The sequence below is a fragment of the Carettochelys insculpta genome, chromosome 3 (genome assembly GCF_033958435.1).
Source record: "Carettochelys insculpta isolate YL-2023 chromosome 3, ASM3395843v1, whole genome shotgun sequence".
NCBI classification, from domain to species: Eukaryota; Metazoa; Chordata; order Testudines; family Carettochelyidae; genus Carettochelys; species Carettochelys insculpta.
In genome coordinates, this window is record NC_134139.1 from 210,924,193 (window position 1) to 210,951,028 (window position 26,836).

Sequence of the window (26,836 nt, forward strand, 5' to 3'; positions counted from 1 at the left end):
GCTCCCAGCATGCCCCGCTCCCCCCCCGCCCAGCACTACCGCTCCCAGCATGCCCCGCTCCCCGCTCAGCACTACCGCTCCCAGCATGCCCCGCTCCCCGCCCCCGCCCAGCACTACCGCTCCCAGCACGCCCCGCTCCCCGCCCCCGCCCAGCACTACCGCTCCCAGCACGCCCCGCTCCCCGCTCAGCACTACCGCTCCCAGCACGCCCCGCTCCCCCCCCGCCCAGCACTACCGCTCCCAGCATGCCCCGCTCCCCCCCGCCCAGCACTACCGCTCCCAGCATGCCCCGCTCCCCGCTCAGCACTACCGCTCCCAGCACGCCCCGCTCCCCGCCCCCTCCCAGCACTACCGCTCCCCGCCCCCTCCCAGCACTACCGCTCCCAGCATGCCCCGCTCCCCGCCCAGCACTACCGCTCCCAGCATGCCCCGCTCCCCGCTCAGCACTACCGCTCCCAGCATGCCCCGCTCCCCGCCCCCTCCCAGCACTACCGCTCCCAGCATGCCCCGCTCCCCGCCCCCGCCCAGCACTACCGCTCCCAGCACGCCCCGCTCCCCGCCCCCGCCCAGCACTACCGCTCCCAGCATGCCCCGCTCCCCGCCCCCGCCCAGCACTACCGCTCCCAGCATGCCCCGCTCCCCGCCCCCGCCCAGCACTACCGCTCCCAGCAGGCCCCGCTCCCCGCTCAGCACTACCGCTCCCAGCATGCCCCGCTCCCCGCCCCCTCCCAGCACTACCGCTCCCAGCACGCCCCGCTCCCCGCCCCCTCCCAGCACTACCGCTCCCCGCTCAGCACTACCGCTCCCAGCATGCCCCGCTCCCCGCCCAGCACTACCGCTCCCAGCACGCCCCGCTCCCCGCCCCCGCCCAGCACTACCGCTCCCAGCACGCCCCGCTCCCCACCCCCGCCCAGCACTACCGCTCCCAGCATGCCCCGCTCCCCGCCCAGCACTACCGCTCCCAGCACGCCCCGCTCCCCGCCCCCGCCCAGCACTACCGCTCCCAGCACGCCCCGCTCCCCGCCCAGCACTACCGCTCCCAGCATGCCCCGCTCCCCGCCCCCGACCAGCACTACCGCTCCCAGCATGCCCCGCTCCCCGCCCCCTCCCAGCACTACCGCTCCCAGCACGCCCCGCTCCCCGCCCCCGCCCAGCACTACCGCTCCCAGCACGCCCCGCTCCCCGCCCCCGCCCAGCACTACCGCTCCCAGCACGCCCCGCTCCCCCCCCGCCCAGCACTACCGCTCCCAGCACGCCCCGCTCCCCGCCCAGCACTACCGCTCCCAGCATGCCCCGCTCCCCGCCCCCTCCCAGCACTACCGCTCCCAGCACGCCCTGCTCCCCGCCCCCGACCAGCACTACCGCTCCCAGCACGCCCCGCTCCCCGCCCCCGCCCAGCACTACCGCTCCCAGCACTACCGCTCCCAGCACGCCCCGCTCCCCGCCCAGCACTACCGCTCCCAGCACGCCCCGCTCCCCGCCCAGCACTACCGCTCCCAGCATGCCCTGCTCCCCGCCCCCGACCAGCTCGCCCCTTAGTCCTCTTCGGCCCCGCCCCGGCCGGTGGGCCAGCGCTGCGCCCCCTGCGGGCAGGGCTCGTTCCCCCCGCCCCAGGGAAGGGAGGCCACGAGCCCTTGCAGGCCTTTATTGGGGGTCCGGCGGCGCAGCCGCATACAGCACCGAGCAGCCCCGCGCCTGGGGAAGGGGCCGCTGCCGCCTCTGGGGGCCAGTGGCTCCTGCCCTGCGAGGCCCCTGCTAATGGGCCGCTGGTGCCGTTCCGGCGCTGGCCCAGGGCCCCCGCAGGCCCACGGCAGCAGCTGGCTCCCAGCAGGAGGGGACGCGGGGCCCTGCGCCACGGGAGATGCCCCGGAAACCAGCTCTCCCAGGAGAAGGCCCCGGTCCGGTCCCATGGCCCTGACCAGCCAGAGCTGCACAGCCGCTGTGCGCCCAGGCCAGGCAGGCAGCGGCAGCATCGCCCGGGGGCCTCAGCCGGGCAGGCTGAAACAGAGCCCCCCTCGGTCTGCGCCCCCCCCACAGCCCGCGTCCTGCCCTCCACCTGAGCACGGACGGGAGCTCGGGCCACCCCCGCTCCTTGCAAACCAACACCCAGAGGAGGGACGAACTGCAGTCCCCACCCACCTCCCCGACAGGCTGAGAGTCTCTGTGAGACCCGCCGAGCTGGCCCTGGTCCCCAGCCGAGGCCAGCAACACAAAGAGGGAAACCTGCTCGACACCTGGGCCCAGGCACTGGGCTGCAACACCCACTGTGAGAGGTGAGGGACTGCACCAGCCCCACAGACCTAGTCCCGCTCTAAACCCAGACGGCTCCATGCCCTGGGGGGCTCTGCCCCAAACTCAGGGCAGTCAAGTATCAGAGGGGTAGCTGTGTTAGTCTGGATCTGCAAAAGCAACGAGGGGTCCTGGGGTACCTTATAGACTAACAAATGTATGAGCATAAGCTTCTATGGGCAAAGACCCACTTCGTCAGATGCACGACCTTATGCTCATACATTTCTGTTAGTCTCTAAGGTGCCACAGGACCCCTCGTTGCTTTTCAGGGTAGTCAAGGCACTGGAGGAGAGGAGGAGGGCTGCAGGGTGCACTGAGGATAATGGGGCTCTTCCCTTCCATTTGATCCTTTGTCCCTGACCCTTTTTCAAGTAGATGCCCCCTGTGTGTGTGTGTGTGGAGCAACTGCGTAGTGAGACTGCTGGCTTGGAACTCCCTCAGAGAGCCAGCCCAACCTGTACATGCCTTTCCACAGCCCCTCCAGGGGGACAGGGAGTCTCTTAGTCCCTCCAATGCCCCACCTGCATCTACCCCCCCACCCTGGGTGGCAGGGAGAGGGCCAAGCAAGAGACCCTGCCCTGGCTCCACCATGTGCACCCACATTCACATGGAGCCACAGGGAAAAGCTGCCCCCCACCCCTTGGAAATGTGCACCCAGCATGCACACACCATAGGTCCCAGGCCCCCTGTGCCCTGCACGCACACCACAGGACACTGCTGGCAATTTCCAAAGGCCTGCCGCCCAGCGTCCACCGCACAGAGGAGAGTAGCGTCCTGTTAAGTCCCCCGGCACGCTGGCAGGCCAGCAGGGAAGGAGCAGAAGGGGTCAGGCTGGAGGGAGGGGACCATCCTGTGACGCAGGGAGGAGGCCGCAGGGGCAGGGCTGGCAGCCAGGGAGATCCGCTCAGTAGCGTGTGCTCTCACTCTCACACCAGGCTGAGGGAGCATCAGTGCCGAAGTACCTGTCTCCAAAGTTACCTAGGCACAAAAGGAACAGGTAAGGTGACCTCTGCAGCCTCAGCCTGCCAGCCCCTTTTCCCCAGTGCCCCACTCTGCAGCCCGGCCCAGCCCTACTGTGGCACAGCCGTGTGGGGGCACAGGCAGGCGTCCATGCCAGGCATGCTGCCCCTACCGATGCCAGGGACTATGTGGAACTCCTCGCTGACTCTCTTATCCACCGCCGTGGTGATAATGCGGACACGGGGGAAGGCGTAGGCCACGGAGTGAACCCCCATCTCTGCCATCAGCAGGGACAATAGGAAGATCTTCTCCTCGTGGACATCATGGTCCTGCAGCACAGACAGCGGTGACCAGCCTGGTCCCAGAGCAAAGTGTGTGGGCAGTAGCTGGACCTCCCGCTTCCTCAGACTTAGCCCTTCTGCCGGCATCCCCATAGATGCCCCATGCCATGCACAGCCAGAGGAGTCCCAGGCCAGCCAGAGCCTTGATGCCACGCCTCTGCCCCGCCTCCCCGCAGCCAGAGAAGCCCTGGGCAGGCTGGCCAGGGCCTTGAGCCCACGCCACCACCTCCCTGTATGGCCAGCGGCAGCGGCTGTGCCAGGGAAGCTTAGCCTCCCCCGGCCTACGATACACCCCCGGGTCCATGTGCCCCCTGCCCTCAGAGCAGTAACCTCTCTGGGGCCATTCTGGAAAGCCCAGCCACCCCCCCAATGCCCAGAGGCTCACCAGCAGGACACGGATGGCCATCATGGCTGCAGCCCCTGTGGATACGGTGCTGTCCATCAGGATAACATAATCTTCACTGATCTCCTTGGGGAGCCGCAGATAGTGAAGCTGAGGAGAGGGGTGAGAACATAAGAACAGCCACACTAGGACAGACCACAGGCCCTGTCTGCCCACCATGGCCATTGCCAGGTGTGATAAGGGGAGGGTATGAGAGTCAGGCTGTGTGTGTGACAGGCAGAGCAGCTCCCAGCGCCTAAGGATGACCCCTGGGGCTGTACCCTAAGCTGGCAGGTTACGCCTCTACCCTGAGCACAGAGCAGGGAGGAGCCGAGCTGGGTTTGAATTGGAGGCAGTTAGAAGCTGGGGGGGAGAGGGAGCTGGAAGGCAGCCAGCCTGGTGCGGGGGGAAGCTACACCCTAGAGGTGCACCCCTCAGCCTCCTCTCCCCAGGACGGGTTGGAATGACTGTCTCTGCCAGCTGCACTGACACCCCTGTGCTGAGCTGGGCATCTGTTGCCTCATAAACTTCCTGTTCTCCTGCTGAGTGCAGATGGGGTGCAGCATGTGGGGACCCCTGAACCCCATCACACCAGGTGTCCCAGAGGGAGCAGACGAAGCAGCAATCCATTCCCTCTTCCACTCCCAGCTTCTTGGCAAACAGAGGCTAGGGACACCATTCCTGCCCAGTCTAGCTAACAGCCATCGCTGGACCTGACCTCCACCAACTCATCTAGCGCTTTCCTGAACCCCCTTCAAAGTCTTGGCTTTCACAACCTTCTCTGGCAGAGTTCCACGGTGTGTCAGGTGGAGACAGACTCCCCTTATTTGTTTAACCCTGCTGCCTATTCCTTTCGTTGGGTGAACCCTAGTTCTTGTGCTGCGAGGACTGAATCACACTTTATCAGCTTTCTCTAAGCCAGTTATGGTTTCACAGACCTCACTTGTACTCTCCCTTAGTCACCCTCTTCCAAGCTGAAAAGACTCAGTTTCACTAATTTCTCTTCTTACGGAAGGGGTCCAGACCCTGAGATGCCCTCCATTTCCATTTTTCAGACAGGGAGAGAGATAACTCGTGGTATCCCCCAGAAGTCCCCAATGATCTCCTTGGGCAGCCGCAGATTGTGAACCAATAGTGGGACTAAACCGATTCAGAGTCAAACCATCTGGAGAAAGGGGTAAACAGCTAGGTGGCAAAATCTGCAGATGATACACGACTACTCAAGATAGTTAAGTCCAAAGCAGACTGTGAAAAGAATATGCATAAAGAGCTTCAATTGGGTCTCAATTAACCTAGGTGCCTGGGCAAGAGAATGGCAAATGAAATCCAATGTTGATAAATGCAAAGTAATGCACACTGGAAAACACAATCCCAATTACACACAAACAATGGGGACTAAATAAGCTGTTATCACCCAAGAAAGAAATCCTGGAGTGGTAGGTAGTTCTCTGAAAATATCCACTCAATGTGCAGCAGCAGTCAAACAAACCAAACAGTGTTAGGAATCATTAAAAAAGGGACAGCGAATAAGACAGAGAATATCTTATTGCCTCTATATAAAACCATGGTACGCCCACATCTTGAATACTGCGTACAGGTGTGGTCACCTCATCTCAAAAAAGATACTCTGGCATTGGAAAGAATTCAGACAAGATCAACAAAAATGAACAGCTGCCTCATAGGCAGAGACTAGTAAACCTGGGACTCTTCAACTTGCAAAAGAGATGACTAAGGAGGATATGCTAAAGGTCTATGCAGTTGTGACTGGTGTGGCAAAAGTGAATAAGGAAGAGTTCTTTACTACTTCCTATAGCACAAGCACTGGGGGTCAACAAATGAAATGAACAGGTAGGAAGTTTAGAACAAACAAAGCAGCCAAGCTGCAGAACTTCTTGCCTTGTTGAGAGGGCCAAGGCTATAAGAGGGTTCAAAAGAAAACACAACTAGATAAATCCATGGAGGACGGGTTGTCCATAATGGCTGCTGGCCAGGCTGGGCAGGGCTGGTGTCCCAGCCGCTGTTTGCCAGAAACTGGAAATGAAACATAGCGGAGGGATCACTTGATGATTCCCTGTTCTCTTCATTCTCCTTGGAGCGCCTGGCATCGGCCACTGTCAGAAGACAGGGCGCTGGGCTGGATGGACCTTCAGTCTAACCCAGTGTGGCCATGTTCCAACCACCCCCCGCCAGCAGCCCCTTGCACAGCCCTCCCCCAGGTGGGGCAGGGGCCTGCTGCGAGAACAAGGGCTCTCATGCCATTCGTGGTGGAGGGGAGGGACGTCAGTGTTCCCCAAGGGCTGGGGCAGACAAGGGACAGACAGGGCATTGCTCACCTCAGGCTCCCCAGTGTCATGGTTAGTCTGGATCAGAATCTTGCCCAATCGAATGTCTTTGCAGACGGCAGTGAGCGCCTGCTCCATGGTCTCCCCTGCCCGCAGGATGGATACGCCTGTGATCTGAGGCAGGGCCAAGACAACATCCACCTTGGAGCAGGCTGTGCAATAACAACCTGCTGCCTCTCAGAGCCCACCCCCAGCAGCATTCCCTCTTGCTCCCCGCTTCCCACACCAGGCACCTCCCAACCACCAGCCCTCACCCTGCCACAAGAGCCCACCAGCCACCCTTCCCATTCCCCAACGCACGCTGGAGCCCCTCGGGGTGTCCCCACCTGTCTAGGACACTCCTCGGGCCCCCATCAGCCCGGCACCTGAAAGTCTCACCATCTTCTGTGCAGCGAGACAGGACAGGGACACGGAACTGACCTCACAGAGGCTGCAACTGGCCCCAGGTCACACAAGCCATCTGCACGGAGCTGGGAATGGAACCCAGCTCTCCTGAGGCCTGCGGTGCAGAATGGCCACCCTTCCCCTCAGAGGTGTGCTGGGACCGTTCCCAACCACCCCAGGGAGGTCTTGGCCAGTCTCACCCGCTGCCGGTGGAACCGCTTCCCTTCATACACAGTCCCCTGGGGCGTCTCCACTGTCACTGGCTGCAGGAGAAGAGAGTCAGTAACATGGGGGCAGACCCTGAGCCCTGGCACAGCAACTTCATCTGGAAGGTAGAGGAGCAGGGCCTGGGCCTTTCACAGCAGACTGGGGGGGGGGGGGGCACGGAGCCAGGGTCAGCGGCCAGGTTTGTACTACAGGTGGCGGTGATGAGGAAAGGGGCGGGGCCTGTGCCGTGACTGACAGGGGGCGGGGGCGGGGCGTGCAGAAGGAAGAGGAGCGAGGCGTGCCACAGGAGGGGCAGGTCACTGGGGAAGGGGCGGGGCTGTGCTGTGACTGACAGGGGGCGGGGGCGGGGCGTGCAGAAGGAAGAGGAGCGAGGCGTGCCACAGGAGGGGCAGGTCACTGGGGAAGGGGCGGGGCTGTGCTGTGACTGACAGGGGGCAGGGGCGGGGCATGCAGAAGGAAGAGGAGCGAGGCGTGCCACAGGAGGGGCAGGTCACTGGGGAAGGGGCGGGGCTGTGCTGTGACTGACAGGGGGCGGGGGCGGGGCGTGCAGAAGGAAGAGGAGCGAGGCGTGCCACAGGAGGGGCAGGTCACTGGGGAAGGGGCGGGGCTGTGCTGTGACTGACAGGGGGCAGGGGCGGGGCGTGCAGAAGGAAGAGGAGCGAGGCATGCCACAGGAGGGGCAGGTCACTGGGGAAGGGGCGGGGCCTGTGCCGTGACTGACAGGGGGCGGGGCGTGCAGAAGGAAGAGGAGCGAGGCGTGCCACAGGAGGGGCAGGTCACTGGGGAAGGGGTGGGGCCTGTGCCGTGACTGACAGGGGGCAGGGCGGAGCCTGTGCCGTGACTGACAGGGGGCAGGGGCGGGGCTGTGCTGTGACTGACAGGGGGCAGGGGCGGGGCGTGCAGAAGGAAGAGGAGCGAGGCGTGCCACAGGAGGGGCAGGTCACTGGGGAAGGGGCGGGGCCTGTGCCGTGACTGACAGGGGGCAGGGGCGGGGCGTGCAGAAGGAAGAGGAGCGAGGCGTGCCACAGGAGGGGCAGGTCACTGGGGAAGGGGCGGGGCCTGTGCCGTGACTGACAGGGGGCAGGGGCGGGGCATGCAGAAGGAAGAGGAGCGAGGCATGCCACAGGAGGGGCAGGTCACTGGGGAAGGGGTGGGGCCTGTGCCGTGACTGACAGGGGGCAGGGGTGGGGCCTGTGCTGTGACTGACAGGGGGCAGGGCGGGGCCTGTGCCATGACTGACAGGGGGCGGGGCATGCAGAAGGAAGAGGAGCGAGGCGTGCCACAGGAGGGGCAGGTCACTGGGGAAGGGGTGGGGCCTGTGCCGTGACTGACAGGGGGCAGGGCGGAGCCTGTGCCGTGACTGACAGGGGGCAGGGGCGGGGCTGTGCTGTGACTGACAGGGGGCAGGGGCGGGGCGTGCAGAAGGAAGAGGAGCGAGGCGTGCCACAGGAGGGGCAGGTCACTGGGGAAGGGGCGGGCCTGTGCCGTGACTGACAGGGGGCAGGGGCGGGGCATGCAGAAGGAAGAGGAGCGAGGCGTGCCACAGGAGGGGCAGGTCACTGGGGAAGGGGCGGGCCTGTGCCGTGACTGACAGGGGGCAGGGGCGGGGCGTGCAGAAGGAAGAGGAGCGAGGCGTGCCACAGGAGGGGCAGGTCACTGGGGAAGGGGCGGGGCTGTGCTGTGACTGACAGGGGGCAGGGGCGGGGCGTGCAGAAGGAAGAGGAGCGAGGCGTGCCACAGGAGGGGCAGGTCACTGGGGAAGGGGCGGGCCTGTGCCGTGACTGACAGGGGGCAGGGGCGGGGCGTGCAGAAGGAAGAGGAGCGAGGCGTGCCACAGGAGGGGCAGGTCACTGGGGAAGGGGCGGGGCTGTGCTGTGACTGACAGGGGGCAGGGGCGGGGCGTGCAGAAGGAAGAGGAGCGAGGCGTGCCACAGGAGGGGCAGGTCACTGGGGAAGGGGCGGGGCTGTGCCGTGACTGACAGGGGGCGGGGGCGGGGCGTGCAGAAGGAAGAGGAGCGAGGCGTGCCACAGGAGGGGCAGGTCACTGGGGAAGGGGCGGGGCTGTGCCGTGACTGACAGGGGGCAGGGGCGGGGCATGCAGAAGGAAGAGGAGCGAGGCGTGCCACAGGGGGGGCAGGTCACTGGGGAAGGGGCGGGGCTGTGCCGTGACTGACAGGGGGCGGGGGCGGGGCATGCAGAAGGAAGAGGAGCGAGGCGTGCCACAGGAGGGGCAGGTCACTGGGGAAGGGGCGGGCCTGTGCCGTGACTGACAGGGGGCGGGGGCGGGGCGTGCAGAAGGAAGAGGAGCGAGGCGTGCCACAGGAGGGGCAGGTCACTGGGGAAGGGGCGGGGCTGTGCTGTGAGTGACAGGGGGCAGGGGCGGGGCGTGCAGAAGGAAGAGGAGCGAGGCGTGCCACAGGAGGGGCAGGTCACTGGGGAAGGGGCGGGGCCTGTGCCGTGACTGACAGGGGGCGGGGCGTGCAGAAGGAAGAGGAGCGAGGCGTGCCACAGGAGGGGCAGGTCACTGGGGAAGGGGTGGGGCCTGTGCCGTGACTGACAGGGGGCAGGGCGGAGCCTGTGCCGTGACTGACAGGGGGCAGGGGCGGGGCTGTGCTGTGACTGACAGGGGGCGGGGCGTGCAGAAGGAAGAGGAGCGAGGCGTGCCACAGGAGGGGCAGGTCACTGGGGAAGGGGCGGGGCCTGTGCCGTGACTGACAGGGGGCGGGGCGTGCAGAAGGAAGAGGAGCGAGGCGTGCCACAGGAGGGGCAGGTCACTGGGGAAGGGGCGGGGCCTGTGCCGTGACTGACAGGGGGCAGGGGCAGGGCGTGCAGAAGGAAGAGGAGCGAGGCATGCCACAGGAGGGGCAGGTCACTGGGGAAGGGGTGGGGCCTGTGCCGTGACTGACAGGGGGCAGGGGTGGGGCCTGTGCTGTGACTGACAGGGGGCAGGGCGGGGCCTGTGCCATGACTGACAGGGGGCGGGGCATGCAGAAGGAAGAGGAGCGAGGCGTGCCACAGGAGGGGCAGGTCACTGGGGAAGGGGTGGGGCCTGTGCCGTGACTGACAGGGGGCAGGGCGGAGCCTGTGCCGTGACTGACAGGGGGCAGGGGCGGGGCTGTGCTGTGACTGACAGGGGGCAGGGGCGGGGCGTGCAGAAGGAAGAGGAGCGAGGCGTGCCACAGGAGGGGCAGGTCACTGGGGAAGGGGCGGGCCTGTGCCGTGACTGACGGGGCAGGGGCGGGGCGTGCAGAAGGAAGAGGAGCGAGGCGTGCCACAGGAGGGGCAGGTCACTGGGGAAGGGGCGGGGCTGTGCTGTGACTGACAGGGGGAAGGGCGGAGCCTGTGCCGTGACTGACAGGGGGCGGGGGCGGGGCGTGCCACAGGAGGGGCAGGTCACTGGGGAAGGGGCGGGGCCTGTGCCGTGACTGACAGGGGGCGGGGCGTGCCACAGGAGGGGCAGGTCACTGGGGAAGGGGCGGGGCCTGTGCCGTGACTGACAGGGGGCAGGGGCGGGGCATGCAGAAGGAAGAGGAGCGAGGCGTGCCACAGGAGGGGCAGGTCACTGGGGAAGGGGCGGGGCCTGTGCTGTGACTGACGGGGTGGGGGCGGGGCGTGCCACAGGAGGGGCAGGTCACTGGGGAAGGGGCGGGGCTGTGCTGTGACTGACAGGGGGTGGGGGCGGGGCGTGCCACAGGAGGGGCAGGTCACTGGGGAAGGGGTGGGGCTGTGCTGTGACTGACAGGGGGCAGGGGCGGGGCGTGCAGAAGGAAGAGGAGCGAGGCGTGCCACAGGAGGGGCAGGTCACTGGGGAAGGGGCGGGGCTGTGCTGTGACTGACAGGGGGCGGGGGCGGGGCGTGCAGAAGGAAGAGGAGCGAGGCGTGCCACAGGAGGGGCAGGTCACTGGGGAAGGGGCGGGGGCTGTGCTGTGACTGACAGGGGGTGGGGGCGGGGCGTGCCACAGGAGGGGCAGGTCACTGGGGAAGGGGCGGGGCTGTGCTGTGACTGACAGGGGGTGGGGGCGGGGCGTGCCACAGGAGGGGCAGGTCACTGGGGAAGGGGTGGGGCTGTGCTGTGACTGACAGGGGGTGGGGGCGGGGGCGGGGCGTGCCACAGGAGGGGCAGGTCACTGGGGAAGGGGCGGGGCCTGTGCTGTGACTGACAGGGGGCGGGGGCGGGGCGTGCCACAGGAGGGGCAGGTCACTGGGGAAGGGGCGGGGCTGTGCTGTGACTGACAGGGGGTGAGGGCGGGGCGTGCCACAGGAGGGGCAGGTCACACACCTGGAGCGGCAGGAAGGAGAGGGCGTGTTCAATCAGCAGCCTCATCAGGCGTTTGGAGTAGAAGATGAACTCGTCCCTGGACGTGTCCTTGTTCCTGTTGGCTCAGCGAGACAGAAACGTGAGAGCAGATGCCAGGCCCTGGGGCCCCTGCGTTCCCCCACACCAACACCAGCCCCATCCCACAAGTGGGGAGAAAGACCACAGTGCAGGGGAGGGGATGGGGCAGAGCATCCGGTCATTGCCCTTGTGAGCCAGGTCCTGGCAGGTGACCGCCAGGGCAGAGCCATGCGCCCCCCGCAGCCTGTCCCCTCCCCACCATTCTCTGCTTGCAACAAATCATCTGCAGCATGGGTGCAGGGAGGCACCTGTGGGAAGCGATGGGTCACTGCTCCCGTTCATGCTGCTCAAGTGCCTGTATCGTTTTTGTATTTGTACTTGTGACTCCCGGCTCTGTGCCGATCTCTCTCACCTGGAGCGAGACACACAAAGTAACTAGCCGGCATGACTGGCAAAGGCTAGTCAAGCTGAAGGGCCCATCCAGAAGTACTTGACTGTAGATGGGCCTGGGGAGGTGCCAATCCGCATCTGTTGGGCTCTTCTGTGGCCATGAGGGCCACAAACAGGGGCTTGCTCGTGTGACTCCAAACTCATCTTAGGATAGACTCAAGTTTTTTTTTTTCCAGGGAAAAAGGTGCTGGAACTCAGGTCTGATGATTCCTCGTAGGGATCGAGCGTTCGGTTGTAATGCCCCAGTACCCGCGCTGCTGCAGGGCGTGGTGGGAATTTTTTTCTGGTGTTCTAACTGAAAAAAACGTGCTGGAACTCTGTTCCACCACAAAAAAAGCCCTGGCTAGACTTTTACACAGGAAGAACAATGGGCTTCCCCAGCGCTGGACAGACTTTTACACAGCAAGACCATGTGGCCGAGGAGCTAGAAAAGGCCCTGGAAATCCCTCCCGTTTGTCTTCAGCCCAGCTTCTCAGCACGGGGGTCTTTGCTGCAACCTTAAGCCTAAAAGGACTGTTGACCCACTTTAACAACAGGTGTACCCCCAAAGACTTCAGCCAGCAGGTTGTTTCATCTCTGCTACAAGCCTGCACCAAAGAACTTGCAACTGTGTAAATTAGGCTGTCGTGGAAGACAGAAGATCCTTTCATGGATTGAGAACTGGTTAAAAGACAGGAAACAGAAGGTCGGAATAAATGGTAAATTTTCTGAATGGAGAAGCGTAATGAGTGTGTTCCCCAAGGGTCAGTCCTAGGACCAATCCTGTTCAACTTATTCATAAATGATCTGGAGAAGGGGGTGAGCAGTGAGGTGGCAAAGTTTGCAGATGACACGAAACTGTTCAAGATAGTCAAGACAAAGGCAGACTGTGAAGAACTCCAAAAAGATCTCATCAAACTGAGCGACTGGGCAACAAAATGGCGAATGAAATGTAATGTGGGTAAGTGTGAGGTAACGCACACTGGAAAACATGACCCCAGCTGTGCTTACAGTATGGTGGGGGCTAATTTAGCCATAACTAATCAGGAAAGAGATTTTGGGATTATCGTGGAGAGTTCTCTGAGAACGTCCATGCCGTGTGCAGCAGCAGTCAAAAAGGCAAATAGGATGTTAGGAATTATTAAAAAAAAAAAAGAGATAGAAAATAAGACAAAGACTATTTTACTGCCTCAATATAAAACTATGGTACGCTTACATCGTGAACACCACATACAGATGTGGTCTCCTCACCTCAAAAAAAAAGACACTTGGGCATTAGAAAAGGTTCAGAAAAGGGCAACTAAAATGATGAGGGGTTTGGAACCGGTCCCATAGGAGGAGAGGTTAAAGAGACTGGGAGTTTTCAGTTTAGAGAAGAAGAGACTGAGGGGAGATATAATAGAGATATATAAAATCATGAGCGATGTGGAGAGGGTGAATAAGAAGTTATTTACTTGTTCCCATAATACAAGAACCAGAGGACAACAAATGTAATTAATGGGCAGCAGGTTTAAAACTAATCAAAGAAAATTCTTCTTTACACAGCGCATAGTCAGCCTGGGGAACTCCTCGCCAGAGGCGGCTGGGAAGGCCAGGACTAGAAGAGTTCAAAGAGCTAGATAAATTCATGGAGCTTCGGTCCATAAAAGGCTGTTAGCCAGGGGTAGGAATGGTGTCCCTGGCCTCTGACTGTCAGAGGCTGGAGATGGATGGCAGGAGACAAGTCGCTTGATCATTGTCTTCGGCCCACCTGGCACTGGTCACTGTTGGCAGACCCAGTAATGGCCATTCTTATGTTCAAACTGGTGCATGTCTGTAACCTTTTAACCTGACCTCAGTTACAAATGGGCTTGGGACGGGGCTGCTCCTTTGCGATCAGAAGAGCCTGTTGATTAATTTGGTGCGACTGGTTCTCATAACCGCTCGCCCCGACAAGGAGCTGTAGCGTGGGAGGGAATTGCTGGTGCAACGTCTGGCCGGGCGGTGCTCCATGTGACCAGTTTGGTGCCGTACAGTGGACGCCCCGGTCTGGGCTGTAAATAGGCCTGTCCCTAAGCAATGCTCCCAGAACTGACCTTCAGCAGTGTCCCCAGAAAGACCCTTGTCACAAGCCACATGATGGAAGGTGTCTCCTGCTCTTTCCTTAGGGGCCTGAGACACGCTGACAGGGGCAGGAATGGGATACAGGGCTCTGGTTAGCCCAGCCCAGCCCAGCCCCTTATTTGCCCTGGGCGCATCGGGCGCCCCCAGCAGCGGGACAGCAGGCGGGTGCTCCATCCCCTTCCAGTAACGGCCGTGCACCTCGGGCCTGCCAAGCCTCCTCTCCTTGCAGAGCAGGTCCCAGGCTAGGAATGGGGCCCCAGACTGTTGGGTGATTTCTGCCCGAGGAGGGGCAAAACGCAGAGGGAACATTGCTGCTGAGCGCCAGGAAAGGCCTTGCCTGAGCCCAGGACTGGACCAGAAAGGGCTCTGCAGGGACACCAGGGACCAGTCACACAGTGGGAATTTCCAGTAAGTTTATATGGAGCCCATCTGTGACTCGGTTTCCCCTGTATCTGGTATGACTACCTAGGGGCAGCCTGCAGACAAGGGTCTGAATGGTGCCCACCTGGCTGAGTCAGGACAGACCACGGCTAGACCGCAGCAATAGCAAATCCAGGAAAGCAAGACAAGGCCACCACCAGGGCACCCATGGCCATGTGGGAAGACTATTCCCACACTCCCCCGAGGGAAGCCAGCTGCAGGGGTGGGGTGGGGGAGCTGAGCTGGAGGCAGTGAGGACTCTCACCTGGAGTCTGACCAACCGTGTCTGAGACAGGGCTTGACCCAAGTGGTTCCTACTGCGCAGCTGGGCCCTGGCCTGGCCTGGCCTGGATGGACCTGAGCCATGCTTTACCTTGCATGGCTCTGGGCTAACCCAGGGCTGTGTGTGCTGTGGGCCAGGTCTGCTCTATCCCTTGTTGTGTAACTTCAGCTGCGCAGGAGTGTGAAACAACACGCCCATGTGACACAAGCCAGTGTGTGAAGAGCAGCAGGAGAGCGTCTGGCAGACACAGCAACTCCCACAGAGCAACTACAGGGCAGGGGCCCTTCCAGCTGCTCTGCCACAGGTGTGCAGCCCAACAAACCCGACTGCTGGGAACTGCCTGTCCCTGAATACCAGGGAGGGAAGCAACCTCTGCCAGGTCTAGCGCAGCTTGGAGCCCACGGGCTATCCTGCAAGGCAGTGAGGACACACAGATGACCCTGAAAGAAGAGAGCGACTGCCAGAAGGCCCAGCCCCTCCAAGACGGTCCCAAGCTGGGGATAACCCTCATCCCGTGAGCCCGTGACAGACCCACAGCCACAGCCCACTTCATGAATGGGGAGCAGAGAGCTCCAGGGCCTGAATGAGGGTGGACGTTTGGGAGGCCTGACTTAGGCCTAGCAGGGAGGGACCCTGAGGCAAGCAGGCTGCAGTGCCATGCTATGCCCCAAGGCCCGTGCTTCAGGACTGCATCTAAGCCAGCGCCCCGGAGAGGCGGGGCCCCGCTTTGGGTGGAAGGCAAGAGACAGGAGAGTCGAGCCCCCACATGAAGGAGAGCCCCGGGGAGAGAAGAACTAGCTGGGGAGCTGTACCTGATGATGGTGTGCATGCCACGAACCTGCGGCGTGCTCTCGAGGACGCTCAGCGACTTGGGCAGTGGCTGTCCTTGGTGGGCAGAGGCCAGGGCCGCTCTGCAGGGACACACAAGTGAGTGTGGCCAAGCAGCCTCTGCCAGGGCTTGCACAGGCATGCACCAGACAGCCCATCACTACCGCATGCAGGGAAGTGCCAGTGGCATGTCAGCTCTCTGCGGCATTCGCCCCCGCCCCGCCCCGCCCCACCCCAGGAGACTCCCGGGGCAGGTGTGCGTCTGACACCTGCACAGCAACTCCGTCTGCCAGGCAACCTCACGCCCTGCTCCTCCTGAGGCCCGACACAGGGCCCAAACACCCGCCCGCCGCATGGACACAGCCTTGCACCAGCACACCAGGGAGGGCTCCACCCCGCCCCCCACTCCCTCCATGGAGCTGGACTAAAATACGGAGCTATACCTATCTCCTAGGCCTGGAAGGGGCCTCGAGAGGCCATCGGGTCCAGCCCCCTGCCCTCCCAGCAGGGCCTAGCAGCATCCCTGACAGGCTGGGCTTTTGATCCATTTGCCCCAGACCCCTCAAGGGCTGAACGCACAACCCTGGGTTTAGCAGCCCAGCGCTCACACCACTGAGCCAGCCCTTGCCCCAGGGCGGGAGTGACGCTCCGCAGTGGCACAGCTGGCTCTGCCCCCCCGGGATGTGCCTGGCACTCAAGCTCGTTCGGATCTAGCTCGACTCAGACCAGCTCAGACAGAAGCTAACTCAGATGCACCAGGCGTGCTGCAATCCGACGCAAGGACCGTGGTGCAGACAGCCCTCACGGCCTGCCGCGAAAGGGAATCACGAGTTACTATGAGCCCAGCTGTGCCTCAGTTTCCCCAGGTGCTGTACTGTTACTCACTGGGGAAAGGGGCTATGCCGGCTCTCCAAGCAGGACGGGCCCTGGGAGGGTGTCACCTCCCTGTCTGGGAGGCATAACCAGTCACTGGGGAAGAGCTGCCACTGACCCAGAGGAAGAAGCGGGTGAGACAAGGCCAGCTGCAGAGACTCCTGGTTCCACGCCCCCAGAGAGGACAAGCGAGTGGGTGGGAGGAGGAGGTCACCTAGGAGCTGAGTAGGTCTGCAGTGGGGCTCATCTCGAAGCGATGACAAAGGCCAGGCCCCTGCGACACCCATGGCAGCGACCGAAGCGCTGGCAGCAGGAGGGGCTCCCGCTGGCGCGGCTCCTGCCTCTCACCATGGCCTTGCCGGCAGCATGGCCGAATCAAAGCGACACCTCTAGTGCGGGCTGGACCATCCAAGCTCAGTCACGGCTAAACAGTGCAGCTGCTCCATGGAAGCAGCCAAGCGTGACCAGCAGAACGCCTCCCGCCGGCGCAGACAATCCACTTCTCGGAGAGGCAGGAGCCAGGTCGCCGGAAAGCCTTCTGCCGAGCAGGAGCACAGGGCGGCGTACCTACACCTCTCCGCTGCAGGGCTCTTCCCCCCGGGCGCAGTGTGGTTAACTAAGGGTTACTGCCAAGGCCAGAAGGCACGAGCAGGCACGAATATGGCATTCGCTGCAGCCGGGCTGGGCTCTGGACTGACCCGAACGGTCCAGTCTCCCACCCTCCCCTCCCCGGCCAGCCTGGAGCGCCCTGCGCTGGGTTCCAGGCAATGCAAAAAAGCCACGTGTGTCCTGGCAATGCCTGGCAAGGCAAGCGCACCAGCCTGTCTGAGAGGGTGGCTCAGTGGGACTCGCTGGCCCGAGCTCCTAGTCTGAAGCAGAGGCGCCGGAGCCTGACCATGCAGCACCAGGAAGGAACAGTGAAAGCCCTGGGGGTTGGGCCCACTGAAAGGGAACCTCCCAGAAACTGTTCCCAGGTGGGTCGGAGGCATCGACCCCTGTGGGGCTGTGGGACCCACGACACCTCAGCCCAGCTGTCTCGTGGCTGTGGCACTTTGAGGCTTAGAAACGGTGTCTCTCGCTGGAAGAAATGCAGGAGCAGTGGCCCCCGTGCTCCCCAGGCAATGCCCAGCTGCAAAGCTCCTGCTGTGTGGGGTGCTTGGCTGCACTGTCCCCCAGCTCCTCCGCAGGCAGGACTAACAGCTACTGAGTGGGGATGCCCCCTGACCTATCTGCACCTTCCCCCAGGGACCACCGCCTTCCTCCTGCAGCAGGGAGCCCACCCGCTGTGCGCCAGGTGCGTGTGCGACCAAGCCCTGCCTGGCAGAGGGTTCACGCCAAGAAGCTGCGGAGAGGCCTGGAGCCCAGCTGGGTGACAGCACCAGCCTGCAGGTCTCACACACACACAGCACTGGGGAAGGGTCTGCTGCTCTGGCAGGGTGCAGCTCAGAGGCAAACCAAGCAAGTCACCATCCCACAAGACACCCCTCCAGCCAAGCAACACACACAGAGCGGCCAGCGTGGCAGGGAAGGAACGGAGACAAACTGTCCTCACATATCCCAGCGCAGCTTCCTCTGGTGCAGACACCGCAGGCCGGCAGGGGCAGGGGACAAAAGAGAGACAAACGGGCATTAGAGGGCAGCAGGGGGCTGCAGCTTCCTGCCAGGGGGCCAGGAAGGAGAGGCACCTGGCCCAGCCCCAGCAAGAGCACTGAGCTGCCCAAAGCACCTGGAAGAGGGAGGCAGCCCGGCCCGGCCCCACCGCACTGCAGGACAGGAGGGGGCTGGTGCTGCCCTGCCCAAGCAGTGCCGTGCCCTAGAGGCCTGGCCCTGCCACACCACAGCGGCAGCAAGAGGCACGCGCCCAGCACCCCTGCAGGGCACCGTGGGCCAGGGCTGAGGCTGCTGCCCTTTTCCAGTCCCCACGCGAGCCCCCCACCCGGCAGCTGCGCCCTGAGAGAGCAGGCAAGCTGAGCGCTCAGCCCCACGCGCCGCTTGGCTGCCCCAAAGCAGGGCACAGCACGGCAGCCCAGTCCCCGAGCGCCGTGCGACAAGCTGCCCGCGGCCACAACAGCTCCTGGGCAGCCACGCTAGGCCGCGCCCCCAGGCAGCAGCTCCCTGGGAGACCTGGCACGTGGGAGGCCCAGAGCCAGGAGCAGGGCCTCCCAGGGAGCCGGCTACATGGCAGCCCCAGTGCCCACGTGCCAGGGCCACTAGGACTGCCAGCCCTGGGGCAGGGCTCCACACCCAGCTCATCTGCCAGGGCCGGGGGGCCACTGCCAGCCCTGGGGCGGGGCGGGGGGCTCCCTAGCCAGTGGGCGGGCAGGGGAGGAGACAGCGGCCGTTCCTGCAGCCATCGTACCTGACCGTGATTTCGCGCTGCGACGGCGAGAGCCCACGCCGGGAGGCAAGAAGGTGAGTACAGGGCGGGGGGTGGGGAGAGAAACACAGAACATCTGGTCACTGCACGCAGCTGGCCGAGAGCCAGCCAGCCCCAGCCAACGGCAGCCCAGCCGCCCTCGCCTACACCTGCCCTGCTCCAGCCAAGCACCTTCCGTCGTCGCTAACCCCGAGCGAGCAGACCCCCAGCACAGCCGTCAGTGGGGGGCATGAATACCAGCAAGGGATGGGGCTGGAGTGCGCATGGGGGGAGGCCAGCACTGCGCTAGCAGGGAAAGGGCAGGGACAGACATTGGCAGGGGCAGGATGAGGGGCACCGGCAGGGCAGGGGGGAGCCCAGGGCTGGGCTGGCAGGGGCAGGACGAGGGGCACTGCAGGGCAGGGGGGAGCCCAGGGCTGGGCTGGCAGGGGCAGGACGAGGGGCACCGGCAGGGCGGGGGAGCCCAGGGCTGGGCTGGCAGGGGCAGGACGAGGGGCACCGGCAGGGCGGGGGGGGAGCCCAGGGCTGGGCTGGCAGGGGCAGGACGAGGGGCACCGGCAGGGCGGGGGGGGAGCTCAGGGCTGGGCTGGCAGGGGCAGGACGAGGGGCACCGGCAGGGCGGGGGAGCCCAGGGCTGGGCTGGCAGGGGCAGGACGAGGGGCACCGGCAGGGCGGGGGAGCCCAGGGCTGGGCTGGCAGGGGCAGGACGAGGGGCACCGGCAGGGCGGAGGGGGGAGCCCAGGGCTGGGCTGGCAGGGGCAGGACGAGGGGCACCAGCAGGGCGGGGGGGAGCCCAGGGCTGGGCTGGCAGGGGCAGGACAAGGGGAGCTGCAGGGCGGGGGAGCCCAGGGCTGGGCTGGCAGGGGTAGGACGGAGGGGCGCTAAAGGGCGGGGGAGCCCAGGGCTGGACTGGCAGGGGTAGGACGGAGGGGCGCTAAAGGGCGAGGGAGCCCAGGGCTGGGCTGGCAGGGGTAGGACGGAGGGGCGCTAAAGGGGGAGGGAGCCCAGGGCTGGGCTGGCAGGGGTAGGACGGAGGGGCGCTAAAGGGCGGGGGAGCCCAGGGCTGTGCTGGCAGGGGTAGGACGTAGGGGCGCTAAAGGGAGAGGGAGCCCAGGGCTGGGCTGGCAGGGGTAGGACGGAGGGGCGCTAAAGGGCGGGGGGGAGCCCAGGGCTGGACTGGCAGGGGTAGGACGGAGGGGCGCTAAAGGGGGAGGGAGCCCAGGGCTGGACTGGCAGGGGTAGGACGGAGGGGCGCTAAAGGGCGGGGGAGCCCAGGGCTGTGCTGGCAGGGGTAGGACGTAGGGGCGCTAAAGGGCGGGGGGGAGCCCAGGGCTGGACTGGCAGGGGTAGGACGGAGGGGCGCTAAAGGGGGAGGGAGCCCAGGGCTGGACTGGCAGGGGTAGGACGGAGGGGCGCTAAAGGGCGAGGGAGCCCAGGGCTGGGCTGGCAGGGGTAGGAAGGAGGGGCGCTAAAGGGCGAGGGAGCCCAGGGCTGGGCTGGCAGGGGTAGGACGGAGGGGCGCTAAAGGGCGAGGGAGCCCAGGGCTGGGCTGGCAGGGGTAGGACGGAGGGGCGCTAAAGGGCGAGGGAGCCCAGGGCTGGGCTGGCAGGGGTAGGACGTAGGGGCGCTAAAGGGAGAGGGAGCCCAGGGCTGGGCTGGCAGGGGTAGGACGGAGGGGCGCTAAAGGGCGAGGGAGCCCAGGGCTGGACTGGCAGGGGTAGGACGGAGGGGCGCTAAAGGGGGAGGGAGCCCAGGGCTGGGCTGGCAGGGGTAGGACGGAGGGGCGCTAAAGGGCGGGGGAGCCCAGGGCTGGACTGGCAGGGGTGGGATGGAGGGGCGCTAAAGGGCGAGGGAGCCCAGGGCTGGGCTGGCAGGGGTAGGACGAGGGTGTGATGGAGCGGGGGGAGTGCATGTGAGACTCAGGCTGGATGTGAGAGACAAGCAGAGCAGCTCCCAGTGGCTAAGGATGACCCTGGGGCTGTACCCCAGGCTGGCAGGTAACACCTCAGCCCTGAACACAGAGCAGGAAGGAGCCCAGCTGGGTTTGAATCGGAGGCAGCAGTTAGAGGCTGGGGGGAGAGGGAGCTGGGAGGCAGCCAGCCTGAGGAGGGGGGAAGCTACACCCCAGAGGGGCACCCCTCGGGCTCCTCTCCCCAGGATGGGTTGGAAGGACTGTCTCTGACTGCTGTACTGGCGCTTCTGTGAGAAGCTGGGCCTCTGTTGCCTAATAAACCTCCTGTAGTACCTGCTGAGTGAGAGAGTCACTCCTGCCAGCAGATGGGGTGCAGTGTATGGGGACCTCTGAACCCCATCACAGAGGGGCACTGCAGGGCAGGGGAGCCCAGGGCTGGGCTGGCAGGGGCAGGACGAGGGGCACTGCAGGGCGGGGGGAGCCCAGGGCTGGGCTGGCAGGGGCAGGACGAGGGGCGCTGCAGGCCGGGGGAGCCCAGGGCTGGGCTGGCAGGGGCAGGACGAGGGCACTGCAGGGCGGGGGGGAGCCCAGGGCTGGGCTGGAAGGGAGGGGCAGGACGAGGGGCGCTGCAGGGCGGGGGAGCCCAGGGCTGGGCTGGAAGGGAGGGGCAGGACGAGGGGCACTGCAGGGCAGGGGAGCCCAGGGCTGGGCTGGCAGGGGCAGGACGAGGGGCACTGCAGGGCGGGGGCGGGGGAGCCCAGGGCTGGGCTGGCAGGGGCAGGACGAGGGGCACTGCAGGGCGGGGGAGCCCAGGGCTGGAGTTGCAGGTCAGGACCCAGGAGGGCCGATCACCAGTTAGGTGCAGTGAGAAGGAGACAGAGCATTAGATGTGCCATGTGGTGCCCTCTGCCTCCTGGTCCAGAGCCGGTGCCTTCACCCGGCCCGTCGCCCTGACCTGGGACAAGCCTGGGGCAGCAGCGGCCCCCAGTGCGCAGTGACCAAGGGCAGCAGCCGAGCCGAGCCCAGGCCCAGAGTCCTCACCTTCTCCAGCTGGCTGTGCACGTGCTGCACTATCAGGTCCAGCGCCACGAAGTTCTCCCCACCTGACCGGAGAGCGGGACTGTGAGGGGGTAATGGCCCCCACCACCCCCCAGAGCCGGGCCCCCACCTCCTGCCCCCCGCCCTAGCCAGGACCCCGCCTCCTGCCCCCCGCCCTAGCCAGCCCCCCACCTTCCGCCTCCCCCCAGAGCTGGGCCCCCACCACCCCCCAGAGCCGGGCCCCCGCCTCCTGCCCCCCGCCCTAGCCAGCCCCCCACCTTCCGCCTCCCCCCACAGCTGGGCCCCCACCACCCCCCAGAGCCGGGCCCCCGCCTCCTGCCCCCTGCCCTAGCCAGGCCCCCCACCTTCCGCCTCCCCCCAGAGCCAGGCCCCCACCTCCTGCCCCCCGCCCTAGCCAGACCCCCACCTTCTGCCTCCCCCCAGAGCCGGGCCCCCACCTTCCGCCTCCCACCTCCCCCCAGAGCTGGGCCCCCACCACCCCCCAGAGCCGGGCCCCCACCTCCTGCCCCCCGCCCTAGCCAGGCCCCCCACCTTCCGCCTCCCCCCAGAGCCGGGCCCCCGCCTCCTGCCCCCCGCCCTAGCCAGACCCCCCACCTTCCGCCTCCCCCCAGAGCCGGGCCCCCGCCTCCTGCCCCCCGCCCTAGCCAGGCCCCCCACCTTCCGCCTCCCACCAGAGCCGGGCCCCCGCCTCCTGCCCCCCGCCCTAGCCAGGCCCCTCACCTTCCGCCTCCCCCCAGAGCCGGGCCCCCCACCTCCTGCCCCCCGCCCTAGCCAGACCCCCACCTTCTGCCTCCCCCCAGAGCCGGGCCCCCACCTTCCGCCTCCCACCTCCCCCCAGAGCCAGGCCCCCCCTGCCACCCCCCAGAGTCGGGCCCAAGCCCTGTTGCCCATTCCTCCTTTTGAGCTGAGCCCAGCCCCCACCCCACATTTGCACCCCCTGGAGGGGCCCAGCTGGGGCCAAGGGGTTGTGAGCATGGGAGGAGCTGGGGCAGGGGAAGGGCTCTCGCCCAGAGACACCAGCGGCTCCAGCCCTGCCTGGTGCCCCTCACCTCTGGGCACCACGATGTCGGCGACCTGCACGGTGGGCTCGATGTACTGCTCAAACGCCGGCTTCACGAACTTGTGGTACTGCTTGATGACCCCCACGACGTCCCGCCCGCGCTCCAGGATGTCCCGCTGCAGGCGCCGCACCAGCCGGATGTCCGAGTCGGTGTCCACAAACACCTTCATGTCCAGCAGCTGGGGGCCAGCAGAGGAGCACCCGGCTGCCAGGCTGTGCCCTCTGCCGCCCCGACCGCACAGAGCACCTGGGGCCTCGCAGGAGCGGGCAGCCAGCCACTGCCCGCCCCACGCGCACCTGCCCCCCAGAGAGCTCGCCGAACAGCCCCCCCACCAGGCCCCAGGCACTGCGGCTGGCCCCTCCACCCCAGCACCGCCCTGCGCCCGGCCCCAGGGGCACCGCCCGGGCCCTCCACCCCGGCACCGCCCTGCGCCCGGCCCCAGGGGCACCGCCCGGCCCCTCCACCCCGGCCCCGCCCTGCGCCCGGCCCCAGGGGCACCGCCCGGCCCCTCCACCCCGGCACCGCCCTGCACCCGGCCCCTCCACCCCGGCACCGCCCTGCGCCCGGCCCCTCCACCACAGCACCGCCCTGCGCCCGGCCCCTCCACCCCGGCACCGCCCTGCGCCCGGCCCCTCCACCACAGCACCGCCCTGCGCCCGGCCCCTCCACCCCGGCACCGCCCTGCGCCCGGCCCCTCCACCACGGCACCGCCCTGCGCCCGGCCCCTCCACCCCGGCACCGCCCTGCGCCCGGCCCCTCCACCACAGCACCGCCCTGCGCCCGGCCCCAGGGGCACCGCCCTGCGCCCGGCCCCTCCACCCCGGCACCGCCCTGCGCCCGGCCCCTCCACCCCGGCACCGCCCTGCGCCCGGCCCCAGGGGCACCGCCCGGCCCCTCCACCCCGGCCCCGCCCTGCGCCCGGCCCCAGGGGCACCGCCCGGCCCCTCCACCCCGGCACTGCCCTGCGCCCGGCCCCAAGGGCACCGCCCGGCCCCTCCACCCCGGCACCGCCCTGCGCCCGGCCCCTCCACCCCGGCACCGCCCTGCGCCCGGCCCCTCCACCACAGCACCGCCCTGCGCCTGGCCCCTCCACCCCGGCACCGCCCTGCGCCCGGCCCCTCCACCACAGCACCGCCCTGCGCCCGGCCCCTCCACCCCGGCACCGCCCTGCGCCCGGCCCCAGGGGCACCGCCCGGCCCCTCCACCCCGGCCCCGCCCTGCGCCCGGCCCCAGGGGCACCGCCCGGCCCCTCCACCCCGGCCCCGCCCTGCGCCCGGCCCCAGGGGCACCGCCCGGCCCCTCCACCCCGGCACCGCCCTGCGCCCGGCCCCAGGGGCACCGCCCGGCCCCTCCACCCCGGCACCGCCCTGCGCCTGGCCCCTCCACCCCGGCACCGCCCTGCGCCCGGCCCCTCCACCACAGCACCGCCCTGCGCCCGGCCCCTCCACCCCGGCACCGCCCTGCGCCCGGCCCCTCCACCACAGCACCGCCCTGCGCCCGGCCCCTCCACCCCGGCACCGCCCTGCGCCCGGCCCCTCCACCCCGGCACCGCCCGGCCCCTCCACCCCGGCACCGCCCTGCGCCGGGCCCCAGGGGCACCGCCCGGCCCCTCCACCCCGGCACCGCCCTGCGCCCGGCCCCTCCACCACAGCACCGCCCTGAGCCTGGCCCCTCCACCCCAGGGGCACCGCCCGGCCCCTCCACCCCAGGGGCACCGCCCTGCACCCGGCCCCAGGGGCACCGCCCGGTCCCTCCACCCCGGCACCGCCCTGCACCCGGCCCCAGGGGCACCGCCCGGCCCCTCCACCCCGGCACCGCCCTGCGCCCGGCCCCAGGGGCACCGCCCGGCCCCTCCACCCCAGGGGCACCGCCCTGCGCCCGGCCCCTCCACCCCAGGGGCACCGCCCGGTCCCTCCACCCCAGGGGCACCGCCCGGTCCCTCCACCCCGGCACCGCCCTGCACCCGGCCCCAGGGGCACCGCCCGGCCCCTCCAACCCGGCACCGCCCTGCGCCCAGCCCCTCCACCCCAGCACCGCCCGGCCCCTCCACCCCAGCACCGCCCTGCGCCTGGCCCCTCCACCCCAGGGGCACCACCCAGCCCCTCCACCCCGGCACCGCCCTGCACCCGGCCCCAGGGGCACCGCCCGGCCCCACCACCTCCGGCACCGCCCTGCGCCCGGCCCCAGGGGCACCGCCCAGCCCCACCACCTCCGGCACCGCCTTGTGCCCAGCCCCAGGGGCACCACCCAGCCCCACCACCTCCAGCACCGCCCTGCGCCCGGCCCCAGGGGCACCGCCCGGCCCCTCCACCCCAGCACCGCCCTGCGCCCGGCCCCAGGGGCACCATCCAGCCCCTCCACCCCCAGCACCGTCGTGTGACCAGCCTCAGCGAGCACCGGCCCAGCCCCTCTTCCCCCAGTACCATCCTGCGCCCAGCCCCAGCAGACACCAGCCCAGCCCCTCCACTCCAGCACCGTCGTGTGACCGGCCTCAGCAGGCGCTAGCCGAGCCCCTGCTGTCCCACCACTGCCACCCCACCCCAGCAGGCACTTCTTACCTTCAGCAGCTCCTTGTTGGCAAAAGATAAGATCCCCTCGAACACTACAACGTTGGCCCCGTAGATGGTTTTCTGCAGGGAGAGAGCCACACCCCACTTCAAGAACTGGTATCGCTCCCCTGCCTCCATCTACGCCCCCTGTGCCACACTCCTGCTCTGCCCCCACTGGCAGCTATGGGCAGTGACGCCAGACATCCAAGGGGCTCCTCACCAGCAACCCGCAGACCCACACCCCCACTGCGCCCATGTGATGGGGTTCAGGGGTCCCCCTGCACTGCACCCCGTCCGCTGGCAGGAGTGACTCTCACTCAGCAGGTACAACAGCAGGTTTATTAGGCAACAGATGTCCAGTTTCTCATAGAAGCAACAACATAGCAGCCAGAGACAGTCCTTCCAACCTGTCCTGGGGGGAAGACCCCGAGGGGTGCCCCTCTGGGGTGTAGCTTTCCCCTCCTCAGGCTGGCTGCCTTCCAGCTCTCCCTTCTCCTCGCCTCTAACTGCCGCCCCCGATTCAAAACCCAGCTCAGCTCCTCCCTGCTCTTTGTTTAGGCAGAGGTGTTATCTGCCAGTTGTAGCCCCAGGGTCATCCTTAGCCACTGGGAGCTGCTGCTTGCCTCTGACATCCAGCCTGACTCACACATGCACCCCCCCCACTTCATCACATCTCTCCCCCCTTCCAGACCGCACTGAGCGGGGTCACTTAGCCAGTGACCTGGGGAAGTTCGGGGCCCTCCCTGCGTGACAGGGCATCGGCTATGGTGTTGTTGTTCCCCTTGACGTGGACCACCTCCATGTCGTAGTCCTGCAGGAGCAGACTCCACCGCAGGAGCTTGGCGTTGGCCCCTTTCATGTGATGCAGCCAGGTCAGGGGTGAGTGATCGGTGTACACGGTGAAACGCCGTCCAAACAGGTACGGCTGCAGCTTCCCCAGCGCCCACACCATGGCCAGACATTCCTTCTTTATGGCCGCGTAGCTCTGCTCCCGGGGCAGCAGCTTCTTACTCAGGTACACAATGGGGTGTTTTTCCCCTTTGTCAGTCACCTGCATTAGCACCGCCCCCAGCCCCATGTCCGAGGCATCGGTGAACACCAGGAAGGGCTTGTTGAAGTCTGGATTTGCCAGCACTGGGGCCCTGACCAGAGCCTCCTTCAGCGCGCAGAGGGCCTCTTGGCACTGCTCGGTCCAAACCACCTTGTCAGGCTTTCCCTTTTTACACAGCTCCGTGAGGGGGGCTGCGATGGAGCTAAAGTGGGGCACAAACCTCCGGTAGTACCCCGCCATCCCAATGAAGGCCTGGACCTGCTTCTTAGTCTGGGGTGTTGGCCAATCTCTGACAGCCTCCACTTTAGCTGGCTCTGGCTTTAAGCAGCCGCTGCCCACCTTGTGGCCCAGGTAGGTCACCTCAGCCATTCCCACCTTGCACTTCCCTGCCTTGATAGTTAGACCGGCCTTCTGGAGTTGGTCCAGCACCTGCTTGACCTGGGACACATGGTCCTCCCACGTCTGGCTGAAGATGCAAATGTTGTCCATGTAAGCCAGGGCAAAGCTTTTCATTCCCTTTAGTAGCTGGTCCACCAGACGCTGGAAGGTAGCGGGTGCCCCCTTGAGGCCGAAGGGCAGGACCAAGAACTTGTAGAGCCCCACAGGAGTGATGAAAGCCGACTTTAGCC

The 26,836-nt window shown here is 66.4% G+C and overlaps 1 protein-coding gene across 5 annotated transcripts in view; it reads right to left on the reverse strand.

The window, feature by feature from the left end:
- Positions 1-1,629: 1,629 nt before the first annotated feature.
- Positions 1,630-26,836, reverse strand: part of LOC142011685 (uridine-cytidine kinase-like 1) — a 45,265-nt gene continuing 20,058 nt past the window's right edge. The window contains exons 5-16 of one of the 5 annotated variants that reach the window (XR_012645169.1): positions 25,166-25,237; positions 22,596-22,785; positions 21,529-21,590; positions 18,558-18,574; positions 17,702-17,770; positions 15,310-15,408; positions 11,206-11,299; positions 6,899-6,961; positions 6,306-6,428; positions 3,976-4,083; positions 3,422-3,604; positions 1,630-3,267 (exon numbers count right to left, since the gene is read on the reverse strand). Coding sequence is in view for 4 of the 5 variants with exons in the window: in XM_074991579.1 (XP_074847680.1) it covers positions 3,194-3,267; positions 3,422-3,578; positions 3,976-4,083; positions 6,306-6,428; positions 6,899-6,961; positions 11,206-11,299; positions 15,310-15,408; positions 17,702-17,770; positions 18,558-18,574; positions 21,529-21,590; positions 22,596-22,785; positions 25,166-25,237 (1,128 nt within the window). In the remaining variant the exon portion in view is untranslated. Of the gene's footprint in view, positions 3,268-3,421; positions 3,605-3,975; positions 4,084-6,305; positions 6,429-6,898; positions 6,962-11,205; positions 11,300-14,602; positions 14,908-15,309; positions 15,409-17,701; positions 17,771-18,557; positions 18,575-21,528; positions 21,591-22,595; positions 22,786-25,165; positions 25,238-26,836 lie in introns of those variants that run through there. The other 4 variants (XM_074991579.1, XM_074991580.1, XM_074991581.1 and 1 more) reach the window with 4 other exon arrangements.